At 43.5% G+C, this 25,345-nt stretch overlaps 1 protein-coding gene across 1 annotated transcript; it reads left to right on the forward strand.

Moving 5' to 3' along the window:
* The first annotated feature begins 13,021 nt into the window (after positions 1-13,021).
* rgmb (repulsive guidance molecule BMP co-receptor b) lies at positions 13,022-22,663 on the forward strand. Its single transcript, XM_018668898.2, has 3 exons — positions 13,022-13,641; positions 17,763-18,310; positions 20,162-22,663. The coding sequence occupies exons 1-3, from the start codon at positions 13,524-13,526 to the stop codon at positions 20,918-20,920; spliced, it is 1,425 nt and encodes a 474-aa protein (XP_018524414.1). The 5' UTR covers positions 13,022-13,523; the 3' UTR covers positions 20,921-22,663.
* Positions 22,664-25,345: the final 2,682 nt, after the last annotated feature.

Genomic DNA, 25,345 nt, shown 5'->3' on the forward strand with positions numbered 1-25,345 from the left:
AATAAATAGAATTCCCTTGATGTTATTTCCAGCCATGCATTCAAGTGTGTGCCTTTGTATTAGTGTGTGCAGACCAAATGCAAAATTACACAAAGCCGAACACACAAGACACACAGACAGACTTGCTGATCACATATACACCCACATACCAACCAGATGAGACAGAAGCCCAAGGAGTAGTTACACACAGCATATTACACACACATTTAAACACACACACATTCAGAAGGACCAGGGCAGGGGTTAAAACAAATGGCTAGGAGCGACCTTCTTCTGCGATAACTGTTTCCCTGTGGACTTCCTGCCCTTTTGCAGCCAGCAGAATTTCTCTGAGAGAAGACGCTCGCAGCGTCATTATTTTCATCTTCCATGCAGGAGACGGGGCACTTTAGGAAGTAAATGGCTCGACACAGCTGGTATCTTCTGGTCTGAGTTGGGGGTAGGCTAATCAATACCATTGAGGAAGATCAATCCTCCTGTGTTTGTCTCAGTGGTTTTCACACTGTGTTTATGTGTGTGCGTGTGTGCCATTTCTCAGGTGGTCATGTGGTGTTTAGCTGTTATGAGACCTAATGGGAGACCTCCTGTTAGGAGCTACACACTGCCCAAACACCAGGTTTGAAACACAATCTGACTGGCTGCTGGAGACATATGACCACACAGACACTGTGTGGGCATATGTGTGTGCGTTTTTGTCCTTGTGCGTTGTGTGTATATTTGTGTGTAAGTGGGGGAATGTGTCATACATTTGTGCATAGACACACATTTGTGCGTGTATGTCTGTGTGTGTGTGCATGTGTAAGAGTTGTACGCAGGTGCAATGCCTGAAGGTTGGCGGGGTGAGAGGTGGGGTGTTTGTGCTTGAGTGTGTGTGTGTGTGTGTGTATGTCTGGGTGTGTGAGGGGATGACAGGGTGTATCAAGAGGATTCTTTTCCCAAAATCCCAGCACAAGAAATAAGGTCAAATTCAAAATATCATGTCAGAGGGAAAAAAAAAAAAAAAAAAAACAGAGACAGAAAGAGAGCTTGAAGGTATTTTTATGTAAATTATGATCATTCACTGAATTAGAAATGTTGAAACTGGGAATATCAATAAAATTCTCTCAGCAGCACAAAGGTTATACTGCAGATTTTGATTATATGATAAATAGGGATGTACATGTATAGATAGTGATGTTGCATAAAGAGTCTTTGCATTGTCTTTAGGGATGGGTGTGTCCCTTCTGGTAGCTACACTCCTCAGGAAAAAAATATTATATTGAATACTGAGGAAAGTTATCAGATTTGCATTTTGTTTGTGTTTATTCTTATGGATCTAACAAGTCTACAGGCTCTGAAAGTGCATTTTTTGCACAGATATAAACAGTATGTTTGTGACTATGACTATGAAACCACAACTTTTAAAAGAAATTCTCAGAGTGTGGATCCCACCTTTGTTAAACCTGCATACCCATGTTTAGAGGAACATTTGGGCTGCTGTTGTATTTTCTGGGCGTGACTACTTTTGCTGTGTTGTATTTTAGCTGTTATGATTCTGTGATGAATAAAATTTGCCCAGCAAATGAATGAAAGCACAGACAAGGAGAATAACGTGACACTAAATGTGTGAGTGAGACAGAGACAAAGAGACAGAGAGTAGAAGAGACACCTGCGAGGCCCTTTACCTCCCCTGCTCCGTTATTCCGTTTAGCCCTCTGGTGATTGGGCGTGTGTGTGGGTGTGAATACGAGCTTGTAAAATAAAGGGAGTGCACACATGCGCACACACACACACACACACACACTCTGCAGCTCCACAGACAACCCGCACAAACACGTGCAGACACAATGGTGTCTGAATATTTCTCAACACTCAGGCCTTGAGGAGAGCGGGATAAATCATGTGTGCAAATATTTGGTTCGCAGCCCGAGGTTCCATCTGAATAAGTCATCAGTTGGAAGTGTATGTGTGACGTGTGAACATGTATGTGTCTGTTTTTGCTTTGTGTCTTTCTTTGATTTGCGCAGATACATGAATTGCAGACCCAAGCTTGTGTTTTTCCATGAGCTTATCGTAAAAAAAATAATAAAAATGATTCTCCCTAAAATTTAGAGGAAACCTGAGGGAGATGAAAAGAGGGAATGTATGCTCTTAGAGTCAGCTTATGTAATTTCTGCTGAGTAAATGATAACAAGAATAAATATGTGATATGAAGCTGTGAAAGAATAATCAAAAATATACACATTTTATAAAAAAAAAAACCCAACACACACATAAACTACAACTTCCCTTAGCTTCTTCGCTAACCCCAGCTGCTAAGCTTTCATTTGGCTTATTCTATTTCTTGATATAACATGCTTTACAAATCTGTCTCAATTAATTAGACCTACTTATCATCATGTTGCACCGATGCTTCTTGCTGATAAATGGTCAGTCATCAATGCTAATTTCTGTGGTCTTTTTTAAAACTGAGTTAAATGAGAAAATCAGACATGAAATTATCCCTGATGGATGATGTCTTTTGAACTTTGAGCATGGAGCCATGTGCTTCTTCCATTAAACTGGGCTGCTTTCATCTCTCGTGACATGTTCACCAAATGAGCAGTTTTAGTTCAGTACTGTGGTGGATAAACAAGATCTAAAATCAGATTGTATGACTTGGCGCCCCAGAGATATGTGTATAGATGTCAGTCCTGTTTTTTTCTGTAATTCTGCTGCTAAACATAGTTTGTTCTGTATGGCAGTTCATTTTTAATTATGCAAATATGAATTTTAAACATTCTGAGTTTCTTTTCTTTTAATCTCAAGAGACAACACTGGCCTATATTATACAATCACCCCCATTTTCACAGTGTTTTTTTTTTTTTTCAAGCTCTCTAGCTCTAACAGCCACACTGTTGTTAAATGGGTTTTGGACACAGCACCCCACCCATCACCTGGCCTGGGTGGGCCTGTCTGCAGGGTGCCAAAGCAGGGGTGTCTCTGGCCAATGATGTGAATTGACATGCTGTTTAAAAATGGATCTGTCTAAATTATTCAGTCTGTTATTTTAGTGTCAGCATTCAGTCAGTGATGATGTCTGGTTGTCACGGAAACATAGTCCCATGATCCCGAGCCTACAGCTGAGCCCCCTTTTGGAGGAGGGGCGAGAAAGTGATGCTGTGTGCCAGTCTGATCATTTCAGCAGAAAATGAGGTGAAAATAAATACTGTCACTCTGTGTCAAAGTGTGTAAGAGAAAAATGTCTTTCCTAGAGAGAGAGAGGGAAAGAGAGTGTGTTTTTATGTGACCGCTAACAGTAAGATATTATGCAGGACCACAAGAAATGATATAAAATATTATGTAGTGAATACTGCTGGTCGAGTGTAGAGGAAACACAATACTTCTCTGAAACTGATGGATATATACAGGCAGTTCTTTGGCTCTGCCTTTCTTTCTCTCTGACTTTTTCAAGTACACACACACACAAACACTAATGCAGGACGGGTCCCAGGCTGTGATGGTCAGGCTTTATGGATCTCCAGTGAGACATGAACACATGGAATAGTCATCGAGCTTCCAGCTGCTGGTGTGGAGTTTCTCTCCATCTCCCACCGAGATCTTCTCTGTGATGAGAGGCTGCATCTGGGAGCTGGCACTTCACTTGCTGGACACTTGTCTCGCAAAGAAAAACTCCTATTCATTGTCAGTAAGCTGCCTCTGTGTATTTGTCTGCAGGCCTGAGAGCCTGCATATGTGTGTGTCTTTGTTTGTGTACAGTAAACACTTCTTTGTGAGCGATCAGGCTGTTGAGGCAAAGAAACGGCTGCAGGAACAGCTGGGGAATCAGGCGGCAAGTCTGTCTTCCACCTAAACGCTGGGATTTACACGATGCCCAAAGCCCAGACACACAGCTCTCCTGTGCCAAGATGAACATGCATATGCATGCAATCATGCGCGCATACACACAAAGGACTCTTCCACTTGCACAGCTTGCATCATACATTTCAGGTCATTTCATCATCTGTTAGTCATTTTTCATCCTAAGCTTTTCACCTTAAACAAACAACCATAATACACTCATTGATTTACCCAGAAAGAGAAAGAGAGAGGAGGGGAAGAGAGTCTCTTGTGTACAAATTGGTTCCTGTTCAAGCAGCTAACTTGTGATATAACATGCTACCTTCTGTTTCAGTTCATTACGCTCTCACTCAGCAGCATTTTAAGCCCTATTTAACCAGACAAATTGACAAAGTCAGCACTGTTTTTTCTTTTATCGGGAGGATTACAGATACTGTGTGCATTCAAACTGGGAGCTTTCCAGTAAAACCAGTGCAAAGCATGCTGAAATGCCTATCAAAGCACGAACTCATGATGTGACACTTTAGTTCCTCGTCACTGTCACAGGACAGATGGTTTCTTAAATGTTGTGCAGAATTAGAAAGCCGGGCCTCTGTGTTTAGTCCCACGAAAACTCATTGAAATTTTAAAGTTGCACCAAATGGAGTTTTCTCAGTCACATTTACACAGAGTAAATATTTCACTCATCACTTGAGACGCTGTGTGCCACAAAGCACGGGACTTAATGCCAGTCAGGATATGTTAATCCCCGCAGCAGCCATTTGGAGACATGCAACCTGCTGTCTTCACAGTGTGACTCCAAATCCCACTGTCCCTATCGCGCTTTCATCCCTACCTGTCAGCAGATGAGAGCTCTGTACACCTGCGGCAACCTGCGCCTGTGTGTGTGTGTGTTTGTGTACGCTCGTGCGTGCCCACTGAGGCGCTTGCTGTGCAAGCATATTCACAGCCAGCGTTTCTGACAAGCCTAATGAATCTCCAGAGAACCGCTACCTGCCAGCTCTCTCTTGTTCTGTCTTGTCTTCATTGTTCTCTCACTCAGTTTTTTACCTTCTTGTTTTCTCTCTTCCTGCGCTCCCCACCCCACCGCTCACTCGCCCACCTCACTGTCTGCCTAAACCGACACTGCTTCTCTCACCATGGTGGGTTTTGCCTCCATCAGCTAACAAGCTTCCTTTATCTGCTCTGGGTACACATCTTATATATTCATATTAAATCCCAAGGAGGTAAATGGTCCAGGAGAGACCTTGCTGTTATTCTTGATAGGGATTAGATGAACTTCTCTCCCAGTGATGCCTTTTGATGCATTGTTACACAAACTTCTTATTTGTGCAAGTGGGAACCTCCTTCCAGAGAGGAAGCTTTAATTATACTTACCCATGCTGTATTAGTCATGCCTCAGCTCAGCTTGTCTATCCAAAATCCATTACCTATGCCTGAGGAGGCCTTGTTAGTTCACAACTGAGTGCTAATTACACAACATTATGATACATAGGCCTCATCTTGCTGTAATCACAGTAATTAGGGAAATAAAGTCAGTTCATATGAGCACGGAAGCAGAAGAACGCGGAGAACAAAAGATTCACATCTAGTCCATCTAGCATCCACCTTAAATGCCCTTCAAAATACACACACACAGACACACACACACACACACATATACCCACATGTCGGTTGGAAAGTTGTGACTGCATCACTGATCTGTTGCCTCGCTTGAACCGACGGGGAGCTTGCACACACAGAGCATGAGTAATGAAACGCTTCACACTCATTTGGCTTTTGCACTTCAAATGAGATTGGCACGCCGCAGCGTCTAAAACACAACCATTAGATCTATAATGACTCTACGGCCTACTCCCCGTGGACTGACTGCACACACGCGCACGCATACACACACACACATGCACACACAGCGCCCTCCCAGCCCCCCAAATAGTGTATGTATTATGCATTCCACCCATCTGCCACTCTGTGAGCACTCTATCCCAAGGGGAAGAGAGGGGAGGAGAGGGGGAGGAGAAGAGAGGGAGGCACTCACAGCTGGATGTAGGAAAGGGAGAGGGGTGGTGAGCCTTTACCCTCTCTCTCTCTCTCTTTCTTTCTCTCTATGTCTCTCGCTCTATTTCTCTCCCTCTCTCTCTCCCCCTCCATCTGTATATCTGTCATGTTTGCGGGCTGCTGGAATGTCAGGGGCTCACCTGTGTTTGGGCTTCTTCCTCACAGACAGGTATGAGCATATGGCTCTGATGTGTGAGTGATTTATAGATGTCCATACCTTCTCTCTCTCTCTCCCTCTCCCTTTCTTTCTGTGTGTGTGTGTGTGTGAGAGAGAGAGAGAGAAAGCATGTTAAAGGGGTTTGTGTTTACCACTGGAGGATGTGGATGGCCCAGCAGGAGATGGAGGCTGACCATCTGTAGCCACAAAATATCTGTGAAGCTTCAGTGTGTGAACATGCGTAGATACCAGAGCTGTCAACAAAGCAACCTGCCTGTTGGGAGAGTTGGGAGGAGAGACGGGGAGAGAGAGAAAGGGGGATGTTTGTGTGTTACATGTGATCAAAGGAGATGCACAGAAAGCGGCAACAAACTCAGTAAACAATTATCACCAGTGCTGCCTTCATGATCAGATGTACGGGCTTGAAAAAAGCAATGATGCACGTTGGCAGGAATCACAAGGCTCCTGCTTGTTTAGCTCAATGTTCGAAGGCAAACTGACTGACAAAACAAGTTTCAATGTGGAGCGAGCTGGAGGCAAGAGTGGATCAGTTTTAATAGTGCGTCTTTGTCTCGCAGCTGCCAAACATTCACCCTGACCCAAACCAAACTGCAACCCCATGATCCTCATCTGCCCTATTACATCCTTCAGCTGTTTCCTTCTTACTGCTCTGTGTGGATGTGAGCACAAGAGCATGTGTGCCTGTTTGTGTGTGTGTGTTTGTGTGTGTGTGTGTGTTTGCCCGGGGAAAACAGAGGCTTCGTTGTCACTGGCTGTGCTGTCTGATGCAGCTGCGTGCGCTTCAGATGTTTTTACACAAAGGATGAAATGATAGATGAGGGAAATGAACAGGGAGAGGCTAAAGACAAAGAGGATGAGGAGATAGATAGATAGATGTTTATTTCCGATTTATTCACGCTTGGTTTGTTATACCATTTGTGGCGAATAGTTCACTTTGTAATTAGCAGTGTGTTTTTTGTCAATGGAATGATACCTTTTCAAGCTAAAACAGGAAAGTGTCCCTGTGGACCACTGACACTTAGGATGACAGGTGTGTTGCTTCCTGTAGATATTCTATATATTGTCTGTCAGGTTTTGATTTGGTTTTTGAAAAAGAAGCAAGAGCAACTAAAAAAAAAGGTTTTCATTTTTGCTTGTGCTTTAATGAACACACACCAAATAGAACCTCTGTTCTGTTTGTATTCTGTCTCTCTCTATATATAAATACAGCAGTAGAAGAAACATTCAGATCCTTCACTCAAATAAATGCAAAGCAATTTAAAAATACTCCTTTACAAGTCATAGTTTTAAATAAAAGCACAGGAGTATTATCATATATACACTTTTAGTGTCAAAACTAAAACTACTTAGGGTTAGGGTCCTTATCACTTTTGAGGTGTAGATATTACATTACTGGATAATTAATTTTGGTGTAAGCAGCATTTGTATGTTGTAGCTGGTTAATGTGAAACTATTTCATGTACTTTCTGTATTGTTTAATCCACAACACTGCCATATTTTATAAGGTAATCATAGGGTTTGTGTGTAAAGTCATCCTCTGTAAAGTAACTAGTCATTATAGATATCACATAAATGTACTGGAGTAAGAATACTGCAGTATTCGCCTCTGAAATGGTGGAAGTATAAGAAATCACTTCCCACTAATGTATACCTCGAAAACAAGCAGTGGTAATAAGAGGAGCACGATAGGAGAGAAGAAAAAGAGGAAGAAATGTGTTTAGAGAACCACACCAGAAAGCACTACCATGATTATGTGTTCTGTTTACTCTCCTCCATTTCTATTTTAAACTGTAGAGTCATGATAATATTTTGGTTTTCTGTACCAGTCAATCAATGCACATCATTGGGCTGGTCTGGGAAGAAGGAGACTGGGGTTGAGAGCGTAAGAAGAGAAGGATCAATGTGATAATCTCCCTCTCTGGCCTGTGTTAAAGGAATCCTCTCTCCCACTGATCTGAGTTCTCTGATGACGCTACATTTCTCTTCAGCGTTTTAAAAGATAAACTGACCCTCCAGATAAGAGCTCTCGCTTTTCCCACTCTGACACTTTTTGCATGGAGGCACCTGAAACCAGCCTCGGCCTCTCTCCCTCTCTCTCTCTCTCTTTGTAACAGTGAAGTGAATGTGCAGACAAAGGACGGTCTGATAAGGCCAACTCAGGTAAAACACAACATGAGTTTGGCTGGAGAGAGAAACAGCTATCAAACAGGCTATTATAGGATCGGGTTTCCACTTGCATTACGGGAGGCTGTGATACCTGGATTTTTATCTTTTATGTTATCGTCTCACATCAGGAATATAAACACACACACACACACACACACCTGCAGTTCACCCCCCCCCCCAAACACACACACACACACACCTTTACCACCCATCTGAGTCAGAGATTGGATGTGTGGGATTTTTGTGTGTGTGCTGTGGTGACTGGCAATGACATGATGTAGAAGATAATATAGTAAACATTGTAGTGTGAAGTGGTGGAAAGTAACTAAGTACATTTACTTCAGTAATATACTTAAGTATGATTCCTAAGTACCTGTACATTTCATGCTATTTTATACCTCTGCTCAACTACATTTCAAAATAAAATTCTGCGTTTTTTACTTAAGGGCTTTAGTTACCAACTTTACCAACTAAGACTCTTCATACAAAATATGTGAGCGCCTGTTAAGTTATGATAAATTTGTTACATGCAAAAATTCATTTCTCATCAAAGTCATTTGAGTTTCTAATTGGCTCCTAAGGCCTTATTTCATCAAAACCTGAAAAGAAGAAGAAAAAAGAAGAAAATACCAGTGCAGTCAGAATATTCCAGACTGTTTTCAAATCGATGCAAATTACTTTGTTTCAAATATTTTCTGGAATTAAGTTTGAGTTTTCACAAATCTAGTGTGGCAATGCGCCTCACTTGTGTCAAGATGCTGTCAGTTCTTTGGACAAGTTCATTTGAATTATAAAATGCTGTTAGTGCACCAACAGGTTTTCAAGAAACGACTGCAGTCAGAATTGCCTTCAGAAGATTGCACCTCAACCCCCTGCAGCAGTAAAATGCTACTTATATGTAAATACATCAGTAATTATAGAGCAATAATAATTCATGAATCGTCTATATATAATAATCTATTACTTTTACTTACGTGATATTTTGAATGAAGGTTAATAGAGTATTTTAACATTGGTGTTTTTACATAAGTAAAGAACCTGTATATGTACTTCTCCCACCACTGTATGTGCATGTATGTGTGTATGTATGTGTGTGTGAGGCAGACAGTAAGACACTGGTTGTGACATCTTATTTTTCCTAAATGCAGCCTTAGCCATGTTTGTAACAATACAAACTCTCAACATTGACACACTCATACATTGCACACACAGGTGTACTGTGGAGTTGCAAGAGCCATTTGTTGAATGACGGCCTGTTTGGAGTTGGGGTGGGGTGAGGGGGAGGTGCAGAGAGGTAGAAGTGGAGAAGGGTGGCAGAGGTGTAGAGGTGAAGACAAGCTGGACATTCAGAAACAGACTGTCTTTGTGCCCGAGGCGAATGCATGTGTAACTAGGCAGAGCAGCTCTGCAGAGAGGTGTGTGTGTGTGTGTGTGTGTGTGTGTGTGTGGAGGGGGATGAGTTAGTCCTCCTCTCCCAGGTCTCAGCTGTGGTGTAATTGATTAAATGAATTAGTATGAAATGTCGAATTAAACTCCAGGAATAGGGTCATATGTTATCTAGGTTTCTGTGTGTGGGTGTCTATGTGGGTGGATGTGTGATTAGAATGAAATATGAAATTAGTCATGATAAATAGCACCATATGCACACATGTAATTGAATTAACCACCCCGTGTTCAGAGTGTTAGCATAAATGAAATGTTCGCCGAGTGTGCTTCATCCTGCAGAGAGGTGTGCGGCAGGCTGACAGGTTGGTCAGAGAGGCTGTCTAACTGTCACCTGCTGCTTGTTTAATTCCCATCCAGGATGTACAGCTGGGTGGAAAATTAAAGTTCAGCAGCAGTAAGTGTCTCAACAGGGTGTTGGACCAGTAGGATCCCTCAAATGGCTTCAACTGAGCTCTACTAGGGGGATGGGGCACCATTCTTCCAAAAGATATTCCCTCATTTGGTGTTTGGTGATGCTGGTGGTGAATGCTGTCTAACATGTTGGCCCAAAATGTAACACAGATTTTTAACTGGGTCAAAGTCTGGTGCCTGTGAAGGCCATAACATATGATTCACATTATTTTCATATTTAACAGTGGTGGAAAAATAATTCTAGTCAACACTTGAGCAATAACAGGAAATTGATGGATGTGGGGGGGCACAATATGTAACAAAGGACCCCACTGGCAAATACAAACCGGAGACACTGCGGTTCATGGTCAACAGCCTTACGAGACCAGAGAACTCCAGAAAAGGGGCACATCCTCTACTTAAGTGGAAATAAACAACAATGTGAAAATACTCCATCGTCAGCAAAAGCCCTTGAGTATGAAAAGCAGAAGGACTTATTTTGCAGAATATTTCTTTTGAATAGTGTCGTATTGATAGATTGATGAAATCTAAAAGAACTGACCCTATTTAATGAACTGATTATGTTTTGAAAGAAAACTAACCATAGCTGTCAAATTAATGGAGTGAAGTGCAATAATTGCCTCTAAAATTTGGTGGGGTAGAGGCATAGAGTAGCATCAAATGGAAATACTCAAGTAAAGTGAAAGATCCTTAAAACTGTACTGATACTTAAGTAAATGTACTTAGTTACTTTCAGCCAGTGCTAATCAAACATCCAGTAGCCCCTCATTCCTTGTACAGAGGCGTGTTTCTCCACCCATTTTTTACATTTAATTTATCTACTGTCTGTGTGTTTACCCCAAGGGCACAAACTGCATGGTACACATACACACATGTACACTACAACACAACATTTAGCAAGATTTCCTCAGTTATGGACCCACACACAAGCAGACGTCCTCGGTGGTGAGATCAGAGGCTTCTGGCACAAACAGGAAGCTAATATAATCTAATATCAAAGCCTGTTTGAGTTGCTCACATCATCTCCTCTGGCCACATTTACTGTCAAATCCTCATGAGCTGTACAGTGACTGTGTGTGTGTGTGTGTTTATTTTACTGACACAATCAGTAGGGAACAAGTGGCCGTGACCCAAACTTATGGCCGGCAGTGATGTGAGCATACGCACTGTGGTTGAGTCATTTTAGAGTGAAACTACCCGGCTATGACACACAGCACATAAAACATCAGCCACAGAGAAGCTCTGTTTGCTGCAAAGCTATGAAGACACACACATACCCTCACATATGTACATACACATATGCACTTACACACGCACAACAAGTTAAGCCAGGGTGACACAATCTGGTAGAATGTAGTAGGCAGCAAACACCTTCCACCCACTTACTCTCCTGACAGAATACAAACTGAGTATTAAAGAAACAAACACGCTGTAGATAAGCACACTGAGTAAAAAATTATATAGAACTGTGGATGCTTCGGTGCTTGCTTTGAAACCTGTCCAACTCCATAACCTTTACTTGAAAAGGGAAGGGAGTTTGGATCAGGCTCAACTTCTTTACAATAAAAATGCATTTCAACCACCTCCAGAGAGTGGCTGTGAAGTTATTCATTTATGAATTATAGCTGTAGGTGGAGGTGGTCGTGGAGGGGACAATAGCGATAGCAAGGTTAGGGCTGTTTTGCATATATAGGCGTGTGTTCAGTGTCTGTCATTATTGCTGGGAGGTGTTGACACTGTCTGCTCACCTTGTACCTTCTGCAGTGTTGTTCTTTTTGACGGTACAGGTTTATGACTGTTCGGGTGTGAACTGTTTGGTGTCTGTACGCATTGTTATGTCTGGATGGTTTTGTGTCACAGACTTGCTCCCTTCACATCCTGTTCTGCTCTGCTCCTGTTCTGTTACTTCGTACGTGTATTTTGCCAATAAAATAAGCAGAGATAAAAACTTTTTTTTTATCCTAAGAAACCCTCAGAGGCCGGTCAGTGAACAATTCCCTCCAACCGCAACATAATTATTTGGAATAAGTGTGATGTTTCATTCCCAGAGGGTTTCATCAGAAAACATAAAACAAGAAATCAAACATGGAGCTGGCTTCTTGGTAGTGAATGCCCACGAATTAATAACATTTCTCCCACAAAATATCCAGCTGCTTTGGTCAGTGGATCAGATACATCAAAGGCTCCAGGCAGCAGATTAATAATCATCAGCAGAGAGGAAAGCAGGGACTCATCCAGCATTAAAAGTTATGAGGAGTAAGAGTAAGAGTTTCAGGTCAAGATAAACTCTTGAGATGAGGTTGTTATTTTGGTTTTAATATATTTATACTGCATTGAATTTTCACTTAAATAATAAGACTGTCTTGTTTCTGTGAAAAACAACAACAACAAAATAAAGAAACAAACAAACATGTTTAAAATGATTTAAAAATATTTTTTTTATATTTACATATACACAAAAACCCCTTTAACTTCAGCAATATAACAGTCAAATATAGTTGATATTATTAATGTTGTTGTGGGCTACTGCAGGAGAGAAAATACGAGAGAAAAAGAGCACACACAAAGAAATATGGTGATTTCCTGTAAGCTCTGGTTTGTCTCGATCAGCTTTCACCCTGCCATATAAAATACCTTGGCAGCACTGTATCGGAAACCCATTATTCTCGTCTTTGTACACTTTGATTTAGTGGCATCTCACCAACGTTTTACAACTTTTATCTCCTACCTCTTCATTATTTCCCTTCTCTCTCTCTCTCTCTCTCTCTCTCTCTCTCTCTCTCTCTCTCTCTCTCTCTCTCTGGGAGTGTGTCTTTGTAGGCGGGTTTTCCGCCAACAGGGTTTGGTTGATTCTCTATTGATTTGTTGGTGGGGCAGAGGAGGAGGAGAAGAAAGTGAAAGGGGGAGGAGTGGAGAGTAGAGAAACCCCGGCCTGGTGAGAGAGAGAGAGAGAGAGAGAAGGAGAGAGAGAGGGAGGGATGTGATTGTGCGTGTTTGGGACGAGAGAGGAGAGGAGAGCAGGGAGTCATCGCAATCGAGGCGAAAGTCCGGGAGCGCACTTAAATCACGTGGGGGGTGTGTGTGTGTGTGTGGACGCGTACACGGGAAGGAAAAAGTAAAAGTGTCGTCGGAGAGCGACTGACTTCTGGTCGTACTTTGTTTTCCTCCTCTCTTTGCCTTTCCAACCTCCCCTCACTGCTCCCCCACCCCACCCTCCTCCTCTCGCCCTCCACCTCCTCCTCCTCCTCCTCCGCCCGCCCTGCATTCCGCGGAGCAGCTGTGTTTTAATGCCCCTGCGCACCCGAGGAGCAGAGGAAGGAGAGAAGAGTGAGGAAGAAGAGGCAGAAGAGGAAGGAGAAGGGAGAAGTGAGAAGGCCTGGACACCACCCCTCCTCGCCCCTTGGAGGTCTGTCCACTCTCCCCTCCTGGCCCTGCATGGACGGGGATGGGGAGAGCCGGATGCTGTTGCCGCGGGGCTGAGCGCCTCGCCTCCCCGTCTCTAGTGCGCCGCTTCCGGCCGCTGCTGCTGCTGATCATCGCTCTCTGCTGCGGTGCCCACATAGGTAACTAACCACCACACTTGAGCACCGCAACAACTACACGCGTCTCCGGGTCAAAATCGCGGCTAATCTGTGATTTTACGCACTTTGTTATCCACTTTCGCACTAATTGCTGCGCGCTGCACCAGCCACAACCTCAGTTAACAACATCTCTTTTGACTCTGTTGCATTTTACAGTCGCCAGAGGTACTTTATTAGTGATTTAGCGCGTGTAATCATTGTGTTGCCGATCCTTGTGTTAGGCCCAGTTGCTGCCTGACAATGGCTCTCTCTCCAGCGGCAGTGCAGCAGTCTGGGCACGGATCGAGTTTCTCCTCCTCTCTCCTGGGCCGTCATTCTCCTGTCTGCCCCTTAATGGCTCATGGAGGGAGGGGAAGAGAAGGGAAGGAGAGGGTGACTACCTCTGCTCATATCCATATATAACAGATTACAGCTTTATACAGAGCATTATCAGAAAGAAACAGAAGCTGTCAGAGCGTAGGTGTGATCACAAAAACTTTGGGTTGTACTGTGTGGTAAATCTGTTTTAACCTACTGTGGTAGTGCAGTTAATGTTCAGCTGCATGATGCAAATTAACAAAATAAATCATAAGAAATAGTGTCAAAGTGATTAAAGTTACTCAGGGTAGCTGCTTTAAAGGGAGAAAACATAAAGTTAATCCTTTACTGAACAGCAATGTCTTTGTATTTGTGGTTGTTTGTCCTTTGATAATCAACCAGAAGCAGAAACTCACACATCCCAGTCTGAGCCAAACGTTAGATAGAGGGGAAAAAAGCAAAGAATTCAACAAAAGAAGAGTCTGTTTACTGAAAGCTGAAGGTTAACAAGGCACTTAATGACATTATAACATAATGTGACTCCTTGTCTGTGGCTTACACAGAAATCATGATTGACTAACTCCTTATTTACTTCATTGCTTGTTGGTTTTAAGTTTTGAAAAGACACAGATGCATTTCTGATTTAGTACAAAAAAAGCAGTATAATGTCCTCTTTCCAGAATGCTTTTTTTTTTTTTGGCTCAAGTGTGTGTGTGCAGGGGGTTGGCTGTTGTGGCGGCTGTCTGTTGAGCAGTCACACCTCCGGTAATTAGTTTAACACGGCTCAGGCAGCGGGACAGAACCGCCTCTGCACGCAGACTGGTGGGAACACAGAGAGAGAGAGAGAGAGACCCACTTCACATTAAAGACCCTCTTGGCACTTTTCTGGTGCACGTGCGTCACCTGGAAAGAATGTGTATTATTTAGTCTGTTTAGCCGAACAGAATGTTTTATTTGTCAAAACTTGTACATTTCAGGATATTTATGCATATTTCATTGTCACTCCAGCTGTCAGCCCCATGTGTCTGTTTAGACTGGGAGGCAGGAATGTCTGAGTTGTTGACTATTGTTCGCAGTGTCTAGTCGAGAGAGAGGGAGAGAGGGGAAGAGTGTACACTGTAGTGAGCTCCCGTAAAGCTTCGTATCTCTTAGGCTTGGAGGGCTGTTTGTGTGTGCGATTTGAGCTCAGTGTGTGTGAGAGAGTGCACACAACAAGGTGATCAATAAGCACTTCACAAGCCATTCCCCTCTGTTGAGAGATGATCCCAGTAGATCCTTTTCTGATCTCCGGAGATCAGAGGAGTTGGAGGTAGCCGGATAGGGGAGACAAAGAATCGCTAAACCTGGGAGATTCAGCCGGAGGATCTTTTTGACCTCTGTCTGATGGTAGAGAAGGTGCCCGAGGATGCGGGTGGAAGAGAGGCTGAGGGAGAGAGAGAAAGAGAGAGATGGCCAATGGGGGTGGGGTGGGTGAGGAGACCGGCCAGGGGAATCAGACTGTGAGGGCTGAAAGCTGAAAACAAGAGTAGTGCTGATGGAGGCAAATGATTCAAGCTGGGGGGGGAAAATATGAGACCTGTGAGATGATGTAGTCAGCTGCGAGGTGTGTGTGTGTGGGGTGGGGGTGGGGGGGGGTGATGTTGTGGTAGGACATGGAAGGAACGTTGCAGGCATTGCTGACTGTTTTATTGTGTCTATATTAGATACTTGCCCCAGGGGATGAAACAAACCAGGCTCTGAATGTGTTGAGCAGCCCTCGTGCATCAGTCCCTCTTCATTCTCTTCTTAACAACCTGCTCAAGCCAGTTCAGTATTCATCACCTCGACTTGATTTACCACTAATTTTCTATGCATATTCATAGATGGGGTTTTCTTTTGAAACTACGGCTGTGCATACTCAGAGGGAGCTCTTAAGAGGGTGGCTTCATAAAAACGTGATCTCGGGAAGCCTTGAAGAACAAAAGTACAAACATTGTGCTTTAATATTGATTCGGGACATCATATGAAAATCCTCTGTTTGCTCGACGCGTTCACAGGAAGCGGAGAGCAGCACAGAGCAGCACAACAGGGAGCTGGTTTGAAACTTCAGCAGATGCTTGTCATCAGAGAGGTTTTTAACCTTTGCATAAGTCAGCGGTTTGAACCCGAGTTCCTTCAGTTACAGGGTCAACTCCCTTTTTTTTTCGCTACGTCACCCTGCTGGGAGAAATCTCAGCGGAATGAATGCTTTTGTGTGTTTTCAGAGGCAGCTCATGATTCGGATACCCTCGGAAAGAGAATAAACCCGCTCTGATTAGATTGGAACTGGTATTTAGGTACTGAGGGGCAGATAGGAAGGAGAGAAGGAGGCTGTTGGTGCGCCAGTCAAAGACACAATGTGTCCTCAGTACTCAGACCGACTGTACAGTGGTGGCTGGGCATGGAAGGCAGCCTGTGTACGTGTGTGTGTGTGTGTGGGTTGGTGTCAGTATTTAACAAGCTGGAGAGAGATTCTGAAGCATGGTGCGAGTGGGGGTCCGTACCTGCACCCTGTTTTCTAAAACCCAGAGCACTGCTGCCCCCAAATGGTTGCATCCAACTCCTTCATGCCCCAGAAATCAAAGAAATGTACAAAGACGAGCTGGAATGTGCTGTTTGCTTGTGTGTGTTTATGTGTCAGTGGTAACTCATGCTTGTCAAGTGATGGTGTGATATTAAGGGAATCTGTTGATTCCTTTAATGACCATGTACTTTCTGCCTTTGCTCGGCCATTAGGAGATCATACCACCATCTGAAGATCACGGGCTGTGTGCATTTAACGGAAGCACGACCAGCATTCTTTCTAAGATAGCTATTTGTGTGTGTGTGTGTGTGTGCATGTGTATGCGCGCACGCAGCTGCCCATACACTGCAGAGCCTCTCTCTCTCTCTCTCTGGCCTAATCTAATAGGAGCACGCTGTGACTGATGCATTAGGTCTGGTTTCTAATCTCTCTCTCGCTCCAACTCCCTCTCTCTTTCTCTCTCTCTCTCTCTCTGATGATCTATGATATAAAAGGCTGGCTTGACCCTTGTTACATTCAGAAATGTAGCAATAGATAAAACATCAGAGACAATTTCAGAACAAGAAATTTCCTCTTGATGGCCATACGAGGACAGAATAATCAGTCTCTCCGATGCATTTCCATACTTCAGCCTGCTCTGGCGATCATGATTATGGCTGTGAACAAACATTAAACTGAGAGGAAAAAAACAACTTAAAGTCACATTTCATAAAGGGAAATTTTGACTGTGTATTTTCTATGCTGCAGTTAGGCTGGACCGTAAACACAGCTGTCTCAAAAATGGCCATTTAAATGGAATTTAATCAACAAAATCGTGGTAGTATGTATGCATGCAAAGCACGCCCTGTATTGTCTAGTTATCTCTGTCTACCATACCCTACATGTTCAGGAGTTGTAGTTTATGTCTTTTCCCTTGCTCTGTGGCTATATAAGCAGTATTATCTCACTCCTTGTGGGAAAACATTCCTTATCTTTTCTCTCTGGCTGCTCTTTGGTTTATTACACTTAAGGTTTATTACACTCACAGAGCGGTGCTGCTGATTGATCAAGACTTTGAACCAGTGGCCGGTTCTTTTTCCAGTTTTACTAGGCTGAATTGTAACAGGCTGGTAGCTTTGTGTGTTTAAGATCAAAGCCTTCTTCACACAGTCTTCTGTGAACACATCAACTTTCTATTTCTAGTGAGCTCTGGCTAGCCACCCACTTTTATTACTGTAATATGACTCTCTTGCAATATTTCTGACCATCTGTGTGTCCTCTCCAGGTCAGTGTCAAGTGGCCACCCCCCAGTGTCGTATCCAGAAGTGCACCACCGACTTCGTCTCCCTGACCTCCCACCTGACGCCGGCTGTGGATGGCTTCCACACCGAATTCTGCAAGGCTTTGCGTGCGTACTCGGCCTGCACCCAGAGGACGGCTAAGTCCTGCCGGGGGAACCTGGTCTTCCACTCTGCCGTGCTGGGCATCTCAGACCTCATGAGCCAGAGGAACTGCTCCAGAGATGGGCCCACCTCGTCCACGCACCCAGAGGTCCACCTCGAGCCCTGCAACTACCATAGTCGCACCCAGCATGCCCATGCACACTCGCATGGGCACGCGCACTCCCACGCTCACAGCCACACCCACGGCCACTCTCGGCCTGGGTACCTGTTCTGCGGGCTGTTTGGGGACCCACACCTGAGGACATTTAAGGACAGCTTCCAGACTTGTAAAGTGGAGGGGGCGTGGCCTCTCATCGATAATGACTATTTGTCCGTGCAGGTCACTAATGTTCCCGTGGTACCTGGCTCCAGTGCCACAGCAACCAATAAGGTGAGAAGAGAACTGCTGTAAAGGGGGGGGGCTGAGAGAAGTGGGCTTTTTGGGGTATAATTTGCCACCATTAAGGCTGAAAGAGCTTCCTAAGTGAGAGCAGCTGGTGTAATTTAGTTTATTTCTGTGTGCGTGTGTTAGAGGGAGAAACATTCTCTATAATGACCTCTAAGTTGCTTTTCTGTGCCTCAGAGAAAGAAATCTTATCAATGTGAGCCTGGAAAACACCCTTGCTCTCCCTGCTCTACTTTTCTCTCTCTTCCTGTCTCGTTCTCTGTGTCTCTCGCTCTCTCAGAGGACTCACAGGTGTGAGGCAAACAGCCCAATCTTGTGACTGTCTCTTGTGACTGAAGCAGTGTTGGAAACCTAACTTGGTTAATGGCTGCATATAGCATGACCTCTAATAACATGGAATGAGATGTGTGAAAGGAGCCACTGTTTACTTATGAGTGTGTTTGCAAGCATTTGTGTGTGTGTGAGTGTGTGTGTGTGTCTCATAAGTGGCCCTCCTTACACTCAACTTAAAGCACTATGTATGCTAAAGGTCCTTATCCCTTTATAACAAAACCACACACACACACTCACACAAATGGATGACAAGCCACACAAGGTGATCTCTGTGGTGTTAAAGAAACAACGTTGATGTTTCCCCCGATGATCCACCCTCTCTAGTTTAGTCGATAGCTTTAATTATTAAAGCACATACACACCCACGCATACACTTAGACATACACTCGCTGGCAAAAACACACACACACACACACACACACACATTAAGCAAATAGTAGGGTTGCTACACGGTGGAGCTGAAGGTCGGACCTTGTGTCAGAGGTGGGGCAAGTTATTAGTCATGATTATTAGGGACACACACACACACACACACACACACATACACACACATTAACAGCCCTCCAGGCTTAATGGTCTGCCAGGCCTCATTCCTCACAGCTGTCATGTGAACAAAGCAGCCATTCACCGGAACTATGATGCTAGTGCTAACCGTAATACTCACACCACACCCTGTATCCACTGCTGCTTCCACTCACCACTGGGGCCCTGTGTGTTTTTATGTGTGTGTGTGTGTGTGTCAGTGTGTGTGCATGTGTCAGCATGTTTGCATAGCTGTGTCAAATTACAACTTGTTAAAAAGTCATTAAGTCATTTCTCAAATGTGGTGTGATGAGAGTCAATAACCTGTGTAATAGGTGAATGTTAATATTTGTCTGTGTGTGTGTGTGTGTGTGTGACATTTTACCTAGGGCTGTAACCACTGATAATTTCAATCATCAGTTAATCTCGTTTAACTGGTCAATGGTTTAGTTGACGAAATGCCAGCAAATATTGACAGCGCAGTTTTCATTGTTTTCCAACAAAAACAGAGAGGAGCAAAAAATCCTCACCACAGAATGTTTTTTTTTTTCAACTTTAGAAATGATTAAAGGATAAATCAGTCATCAAAGTAGTTGCTGATTAATTTATGGTAAACAACTAGACAGTTAATCAGGCTGCAGCTGTTCAAGAAAATATTAATTAATTTGCAGATATTTTCTTAAATAATCACTCATTTAGTTTCTCAAAGCCCAAAGTAAAGTCTCCAAAGTGCTTGTTTTGTCTGATCAGCGGGTGAAATCCCAAAATTATTTCACTGACTATCATATATTATTGATAATGATTATCAAAATAGTTCCCCATTCATTTTGTTTTAATTGACTAACAATGACGAAAGTTTTGTTTGTCTACTGTATATCATGTGACTTGACTTTGCAGCTGTGAGCTGTTACATGCATTCACTGAACACACTTAAAGCTTCTCCACAACTTATCTGCTGCTCCCTCTCTCACTGCTCTACAGATCACCATCATCTTCAAGCCGTATGAGGGCTGCACAGATCAGAGGGTCTACCAGGCCGTCACAGACAACCTCCCCGCTGCCTTTGATGATGGCACCGTGAGCAGTGGAGACCCCATCCACACTTTTGCTGGTGCAGATGGTGCGGCCGGGAAGGTCCGTGCTCTGTGGATCTCTGAGCGCACCCCAGGGCACCACGTGGAGCTGCACGCCGGCTACATTGGTGTGACTGTGATTGTTCGCCAGCTGGGCCGCTACCTGACCCTGGCGGTGCGGATCCCGGAGGAGCTGGCTCAGGCCTATGATGCTACCCAGGACCTGCAGCTCTGTCTGAACGGCTGCCCCAGCGGAGAGCGTATCGACCAGGCGGGGCTTCTCCCCCTGCCCCTCTCCCCTCCTGCGCTCGGCCTGCAGCTTCAGCAGCTACGTCGGCCCAGCTACTCCTCACAGACACAAGCGTACCCCTATGGTGCCCCGCAGGTTTTTGGCGTGGAGGGGGCAAAGGAACGCTGCAGGGAGAAGCTGGAAGTGCAGGACATTTACTTCCACTCCTGCGTGTTTGATCTCTTGACCACCGGGGATGCTAATTTCACAATAGCGGCGTACAGTGCTCAGAAGGACATGGAAAGTCTCCACCCGCATCGGGACAGATGGAGGATCTACCCCCGTGGCTCTGCCACCTCCACCTTACACTCTGATTGTCAACCTATCAGACGGCTCACTCTCCTCCTGCTGTGTGCTCTGAGTAGGGCATTGATGTAATAGTGGAAGTGGGAGTCTTTGAGTGTGCCTGCAAGTGTGTGGGCTTGTGTATGTGTGTGCACTAGAAAGAGTTTTTTGCTGAGCACTGAAACTGAGCACTGATTCCTCTCTCACGCAGAGAGGGAGCAGCAGGCTGGACAGTTACCAGACGTTTTTGTATTAGAGGTGGCAGACCTCCCAGTGGGTACAGGAGATACTGGTATCAGTGACTGTGTCTTACCTGGCAGAATCAGCCCTCCGGAGGTAAAAAAAAAAAAACAAAAACAACAACAACAGGAGATGTGATGATGGCTTACGCAATCTGTCTTGATCTCTGGATAAGACACCATTGAAAATGACACAAACATTCCTGTGTGGGTGAACTGAGTGTGTGGATGTACACTCTGTAAATAGTTTATTTTGTCTCCAGTGCACAGTGTAATGGTGTAGAGTTTGGGGGTTTCTTTTGTGCCATTTGATGTGATTTTTCTTTAATACCTCAGACAGAGGATGTTTGTTTTAACAGAAGCACTTTATTTTGATTTTTTTTTTTAATCAATCCACATCAGTGTTTCTTCCTCTCACTTCTTCTCCTTCACCAAAATCTCAAGTGGCTCAAGTTTTGGAGACTATCTAGTATTTGGTTTTTGATCCTTTCAAAGTAAGAGTCAGTTAATAACAAGGAGCTGCCATTTTTGTTCAAATGCATAATTCTCCCGGTAGCTGATTTGACTCAGCGCCTCTTTTTAAGTCAGTCAATGTGAGTTGTTCTGTTGAATGTATTATGAATATTGTTGCAGCAAATGACATCAGTGCTAATTTGTTGCCGTATGAATATGTTGTTTTTCCTCAGTCCTGATTTCAACCGTGTGTTTGTGTGTGCGTGTGTGAGTGTGTGTGGGTGCGTCAGGTTTTCTTTTCTTTTCTTTTTTTTTTTTTGATATGCTTGAATGTGTTTTTGTTTTACCCGAGAATCACGTCAGAGGTATTCCCACCTTTTTGCCAGGAGGCTGTGACAATACCGGCTCTTGTTTGTCACTCAGCGTACTCTTTGTTGTTTTAATTTGAGCCAAAGACAGATGATATATGGTTTTTATGTACAAAGGAAATCATAACTCACCACCAAACCAGCACCTTTCTTCTCCTCACAGTCTCCCTCTGCCCTGTTTTTAAACTTGCTACTGTAGACTATTTTTTTCCTACTGCCAGAATTGACAAGCTGCTCCTTAATGGGATATGTGTAAGATACTGGAGTGTAGACAAAACACTGCGAATCACTGAGGAAACTTCGCCACAGACTCTGCTGGAACATATACTTCAGCATTGTATTGTGGGAAATTAATGCCATTTGATACCTAGTTTATTGTCAGTCCCTACAACTATGAGCTTCTTTTTAATGTGTAACATTCTGTATAATTATGCCCCACTCGTTTGGCCATATAAGCTTTATCTCAGTTTTTTGGCATTGTGATCTCTTACATCATGTGTGAGTGTCAGTTTGGTGAAGAGTGACTGGTCAGTGTTGAAATACTTAACTTATTTATGAACGTAGTGTCCTGTAGAGGAAGTTAAGCTCCATATTCTTGCTGTTGGATAATAATTTAAAAAAAAAAAAGTCAGATGTGATTGTACTGCCACCTAGTGGTGCTCTGTTGCTATGTCAGTGTGTTACTTAAGGCACTCAAAAAAAAAGAAAAAAAAAAATGAGGAAACAAACTGTGTGCAAGTGTTTTATTTAAAAACAATAAAGTCAAAATGGTCGAAGCTTATGTCCCGTTTATTACTTTACATTTACAAGAATATAAAAAGCAAAACATGGATATTAAAAATATACAATTATGTTCATTTGTAAACTTAAAAAAACCTTGAGCCAAGTCTTTCCTGCAAATGTTTTAATAATTCATGGAATTCAGAATTAAAGATTAGTTGAAATCTACACACATATCCTCTCATAAAAGCACACACACACATACACGTATATACACCATATAGTATGTGCACTAACCCATCTGTCTGAGGTTAGGGTTTGAACAGATACCAGGTCTGGCTTCATTATCTGTTTTCAACTGCCACTGTTGGCAACACCTGGGATCTCAGCGTGGAAGGGCTGAAAATGGCGCCAGAAAAGATCTGTAGCATTTGAGAGCTTCTCCTCCTGTGACCCTGACAGCACAGAATTTCCAATTTAATCCATCAGAGTTTCCAAAAAGCTGTATGTAAGACCACAGGAACATACTTGTCATCTTCCAGTGCAGAAATCCTCACTGTGGAGACTTCAGATAAGGAAAAGTTCCCCTTTCTGGGTAAGTTTCACATAGTGCATCTGGAGCTCTGTATTTCCAACCATCTGAAAAGTCAAATACACTGTTAAAATAATTCAATTAGGGTAAATAAAACAATCTCACACTTTTAGACATCATAATACTACAACATGTATAAGGGTGAATGACACCACAATCACTTTCTAAGTGCACATGTGATGTATGTTTCTGTGTGTAATCTATACTGATCGCGTTCTGGTCCAATTAAAGCACAGAGACTCTTACCACTTAATAACAACATATGTGGTCATCAGTGTGTTAAAGACGATGATCTTCATGAGAAGCAGCCTCATGGCCAGTACAACCACCGTGTTTGTCCACACAACAACATCTGGAGATCAGACCACATAGATCAACATCAGTACAACATCTGTGCAGCATGAGTCACAGGGAATTGTCTGGAAACAATTGAAATTTACCGTCTGTCTCCACATCTTCATAGCAAATCTTGTGTCGATCATCTGAAATTATAAAAAACGTGTTAAAGGCTAGGTGAAAAACAGTAAGACTGATATGTTCACGTATGATCTGCTTTAGGCCTACCTGATGAGCTGGTGCGGTGTCTCCTGGTGACTCTTGGGCGTCGTCTGTGACTCACGACACAACTGTACGATGGCCAGTCGCTGGTCAGCACTGTGATTATCGCCACAGCGCTGTTGCCACGATGCTTCCTGTTTAAAGTGACGCTGTGTGGTGCAGTGAAAATGTGGCCCTCCGACGGCAACTTCCAGCTGACCTCCAGATGCCCCCTTCTGAAGTCACTGACCATACAAACCAGCAGGGTCCAGCCAAGCCTCTCCCCTGATAGGTGGACTGGAGGGCCCAGGGATGCCAAGACATAACCCTCTACCCCTCCTGACCCAGGTGGAGGAGGAAGGGTCACATGAAGAGAAATACAATATTAGGATTTAAAAGAGGATATAATAATGGATTTAACATTTATTACTTATTGGAACATCTGCATCAAAATGACATTTACAAAGTGCCACTGTCATATCAGAAGCTTTATCACTAATCTTTATGATTTTTATGTATTAACTAATAGTAGATGGCATCAGTCCTCCCATATAGGCTGCTGCCATTGGGTTTCAACAACCTTTTGATGATGACTAAATAAACTTAAATATCCATGATGGTTACGCTATAAATAGAAGATGTAAAATTCCCACTGAAAAGGAAATATCTTGGAAGTACAAGGTGTTTACTGGACAACGGCACAGATCTTTCTTGCCTACTGATTCAAAATGAATATATGAGAATCATGTATCAGAGATTAAAAGCTCTTACCTGTCCATAAATAGATAATAGGAAGGTAAAACAGACCCCTGGGTGGTTCAGTCATGTCTGTTTTAGTCAGAGTGGCTTCTGTGATAACTGCCCCTGTCTGTGTGTGAGTGTGCGTGTTTGTGTGTCTAGTGTAATGTGAGTGTGCAAAATGGGGGCATGCCGTTTGGATTTGCCAGGAGCATTGCATTATGGGGGATCGACATGTCTCATTGTTGTGACCTTATGCTAACAATGGTACCCCCACTCCCCACCCCCACATGACACACACACACACACACATACTGAAACACACACACACATAGAGGGAAATAGAGAGAGAGAGAGAGAGAGAGCTGTTACACATATGAAGCTCTGTCTGCTCTTTTAGAGAAAGGAGAAAACTGAGGACAGGACATTAATGTGGACACCAGAGAGTCAGTGAGGACTCATTTTGAACAACTGGAGACACACCTGCCTACGGCTGTTAGATCTGAGGTGAGAAACTGATCATATCAACGCACCCAGAACATTAAACAACACTCTTGTAGGGTACACCTGCACGCGCGCACACACACACACACACACACACACATATATATTACAGAGAAAAACTGCTGTGAGGGCAGCTGTTTTTTTCAGCGTGTGATATTCTGTATTTGCTTCAGTGTAGATTTGATATCAACCACCTGACCACCTCAGCAGAGTGTAACAGTTTTTCATAACCACTCTAGTTCTAGCACACTAACATCAGCACCTGTATCCTCTGACATTAGCTGGAAAAGACATTATATCAGAAATTATTCAACAGAAGTAACATCTACTCTCTCTCTCTCTCTCTCTCTTTCACACACACACACAC

Source organism: Lates calcarifer, linkage group LG13 (genome assembly GCF_001640805.2).
Source record: "Lates calcarifer isolate ASB-BC8 linkage group LG13, TLL_Latcal_v3, whole genome shotgun sequence".
Taxonomy (NCBI): Eukaryota; Metazoa; Chordata; class Actinopteri; family Centropomidae; genus Lates; species Lates calcarifer.

Bases quoted from the DNA above. Each gene is read 5' to 3' on its own strand.
- rgmb (XM_018668898.2), top strand. From the start codon at position 13,524: ATGGGGAGAGCCGGATGCTGTTGCCGCGGGGCTGAGCGCCTCGCCTCC. The intron at 13,642-17,762 runs GTAACTAACCAC...TGTCCTCTCCAG, and splicing joins CTGCTGCGGTGCCCACATAG to GTCAGTGTCAAGTGGCCACC. The intron at 18,311-20,161 runs GTGAGAAGAGAA...ACTGCTCTACAG, and splicing joins GTGCCACAGCAACCAATAAG to ATCACCATCATCTTCAAGCC.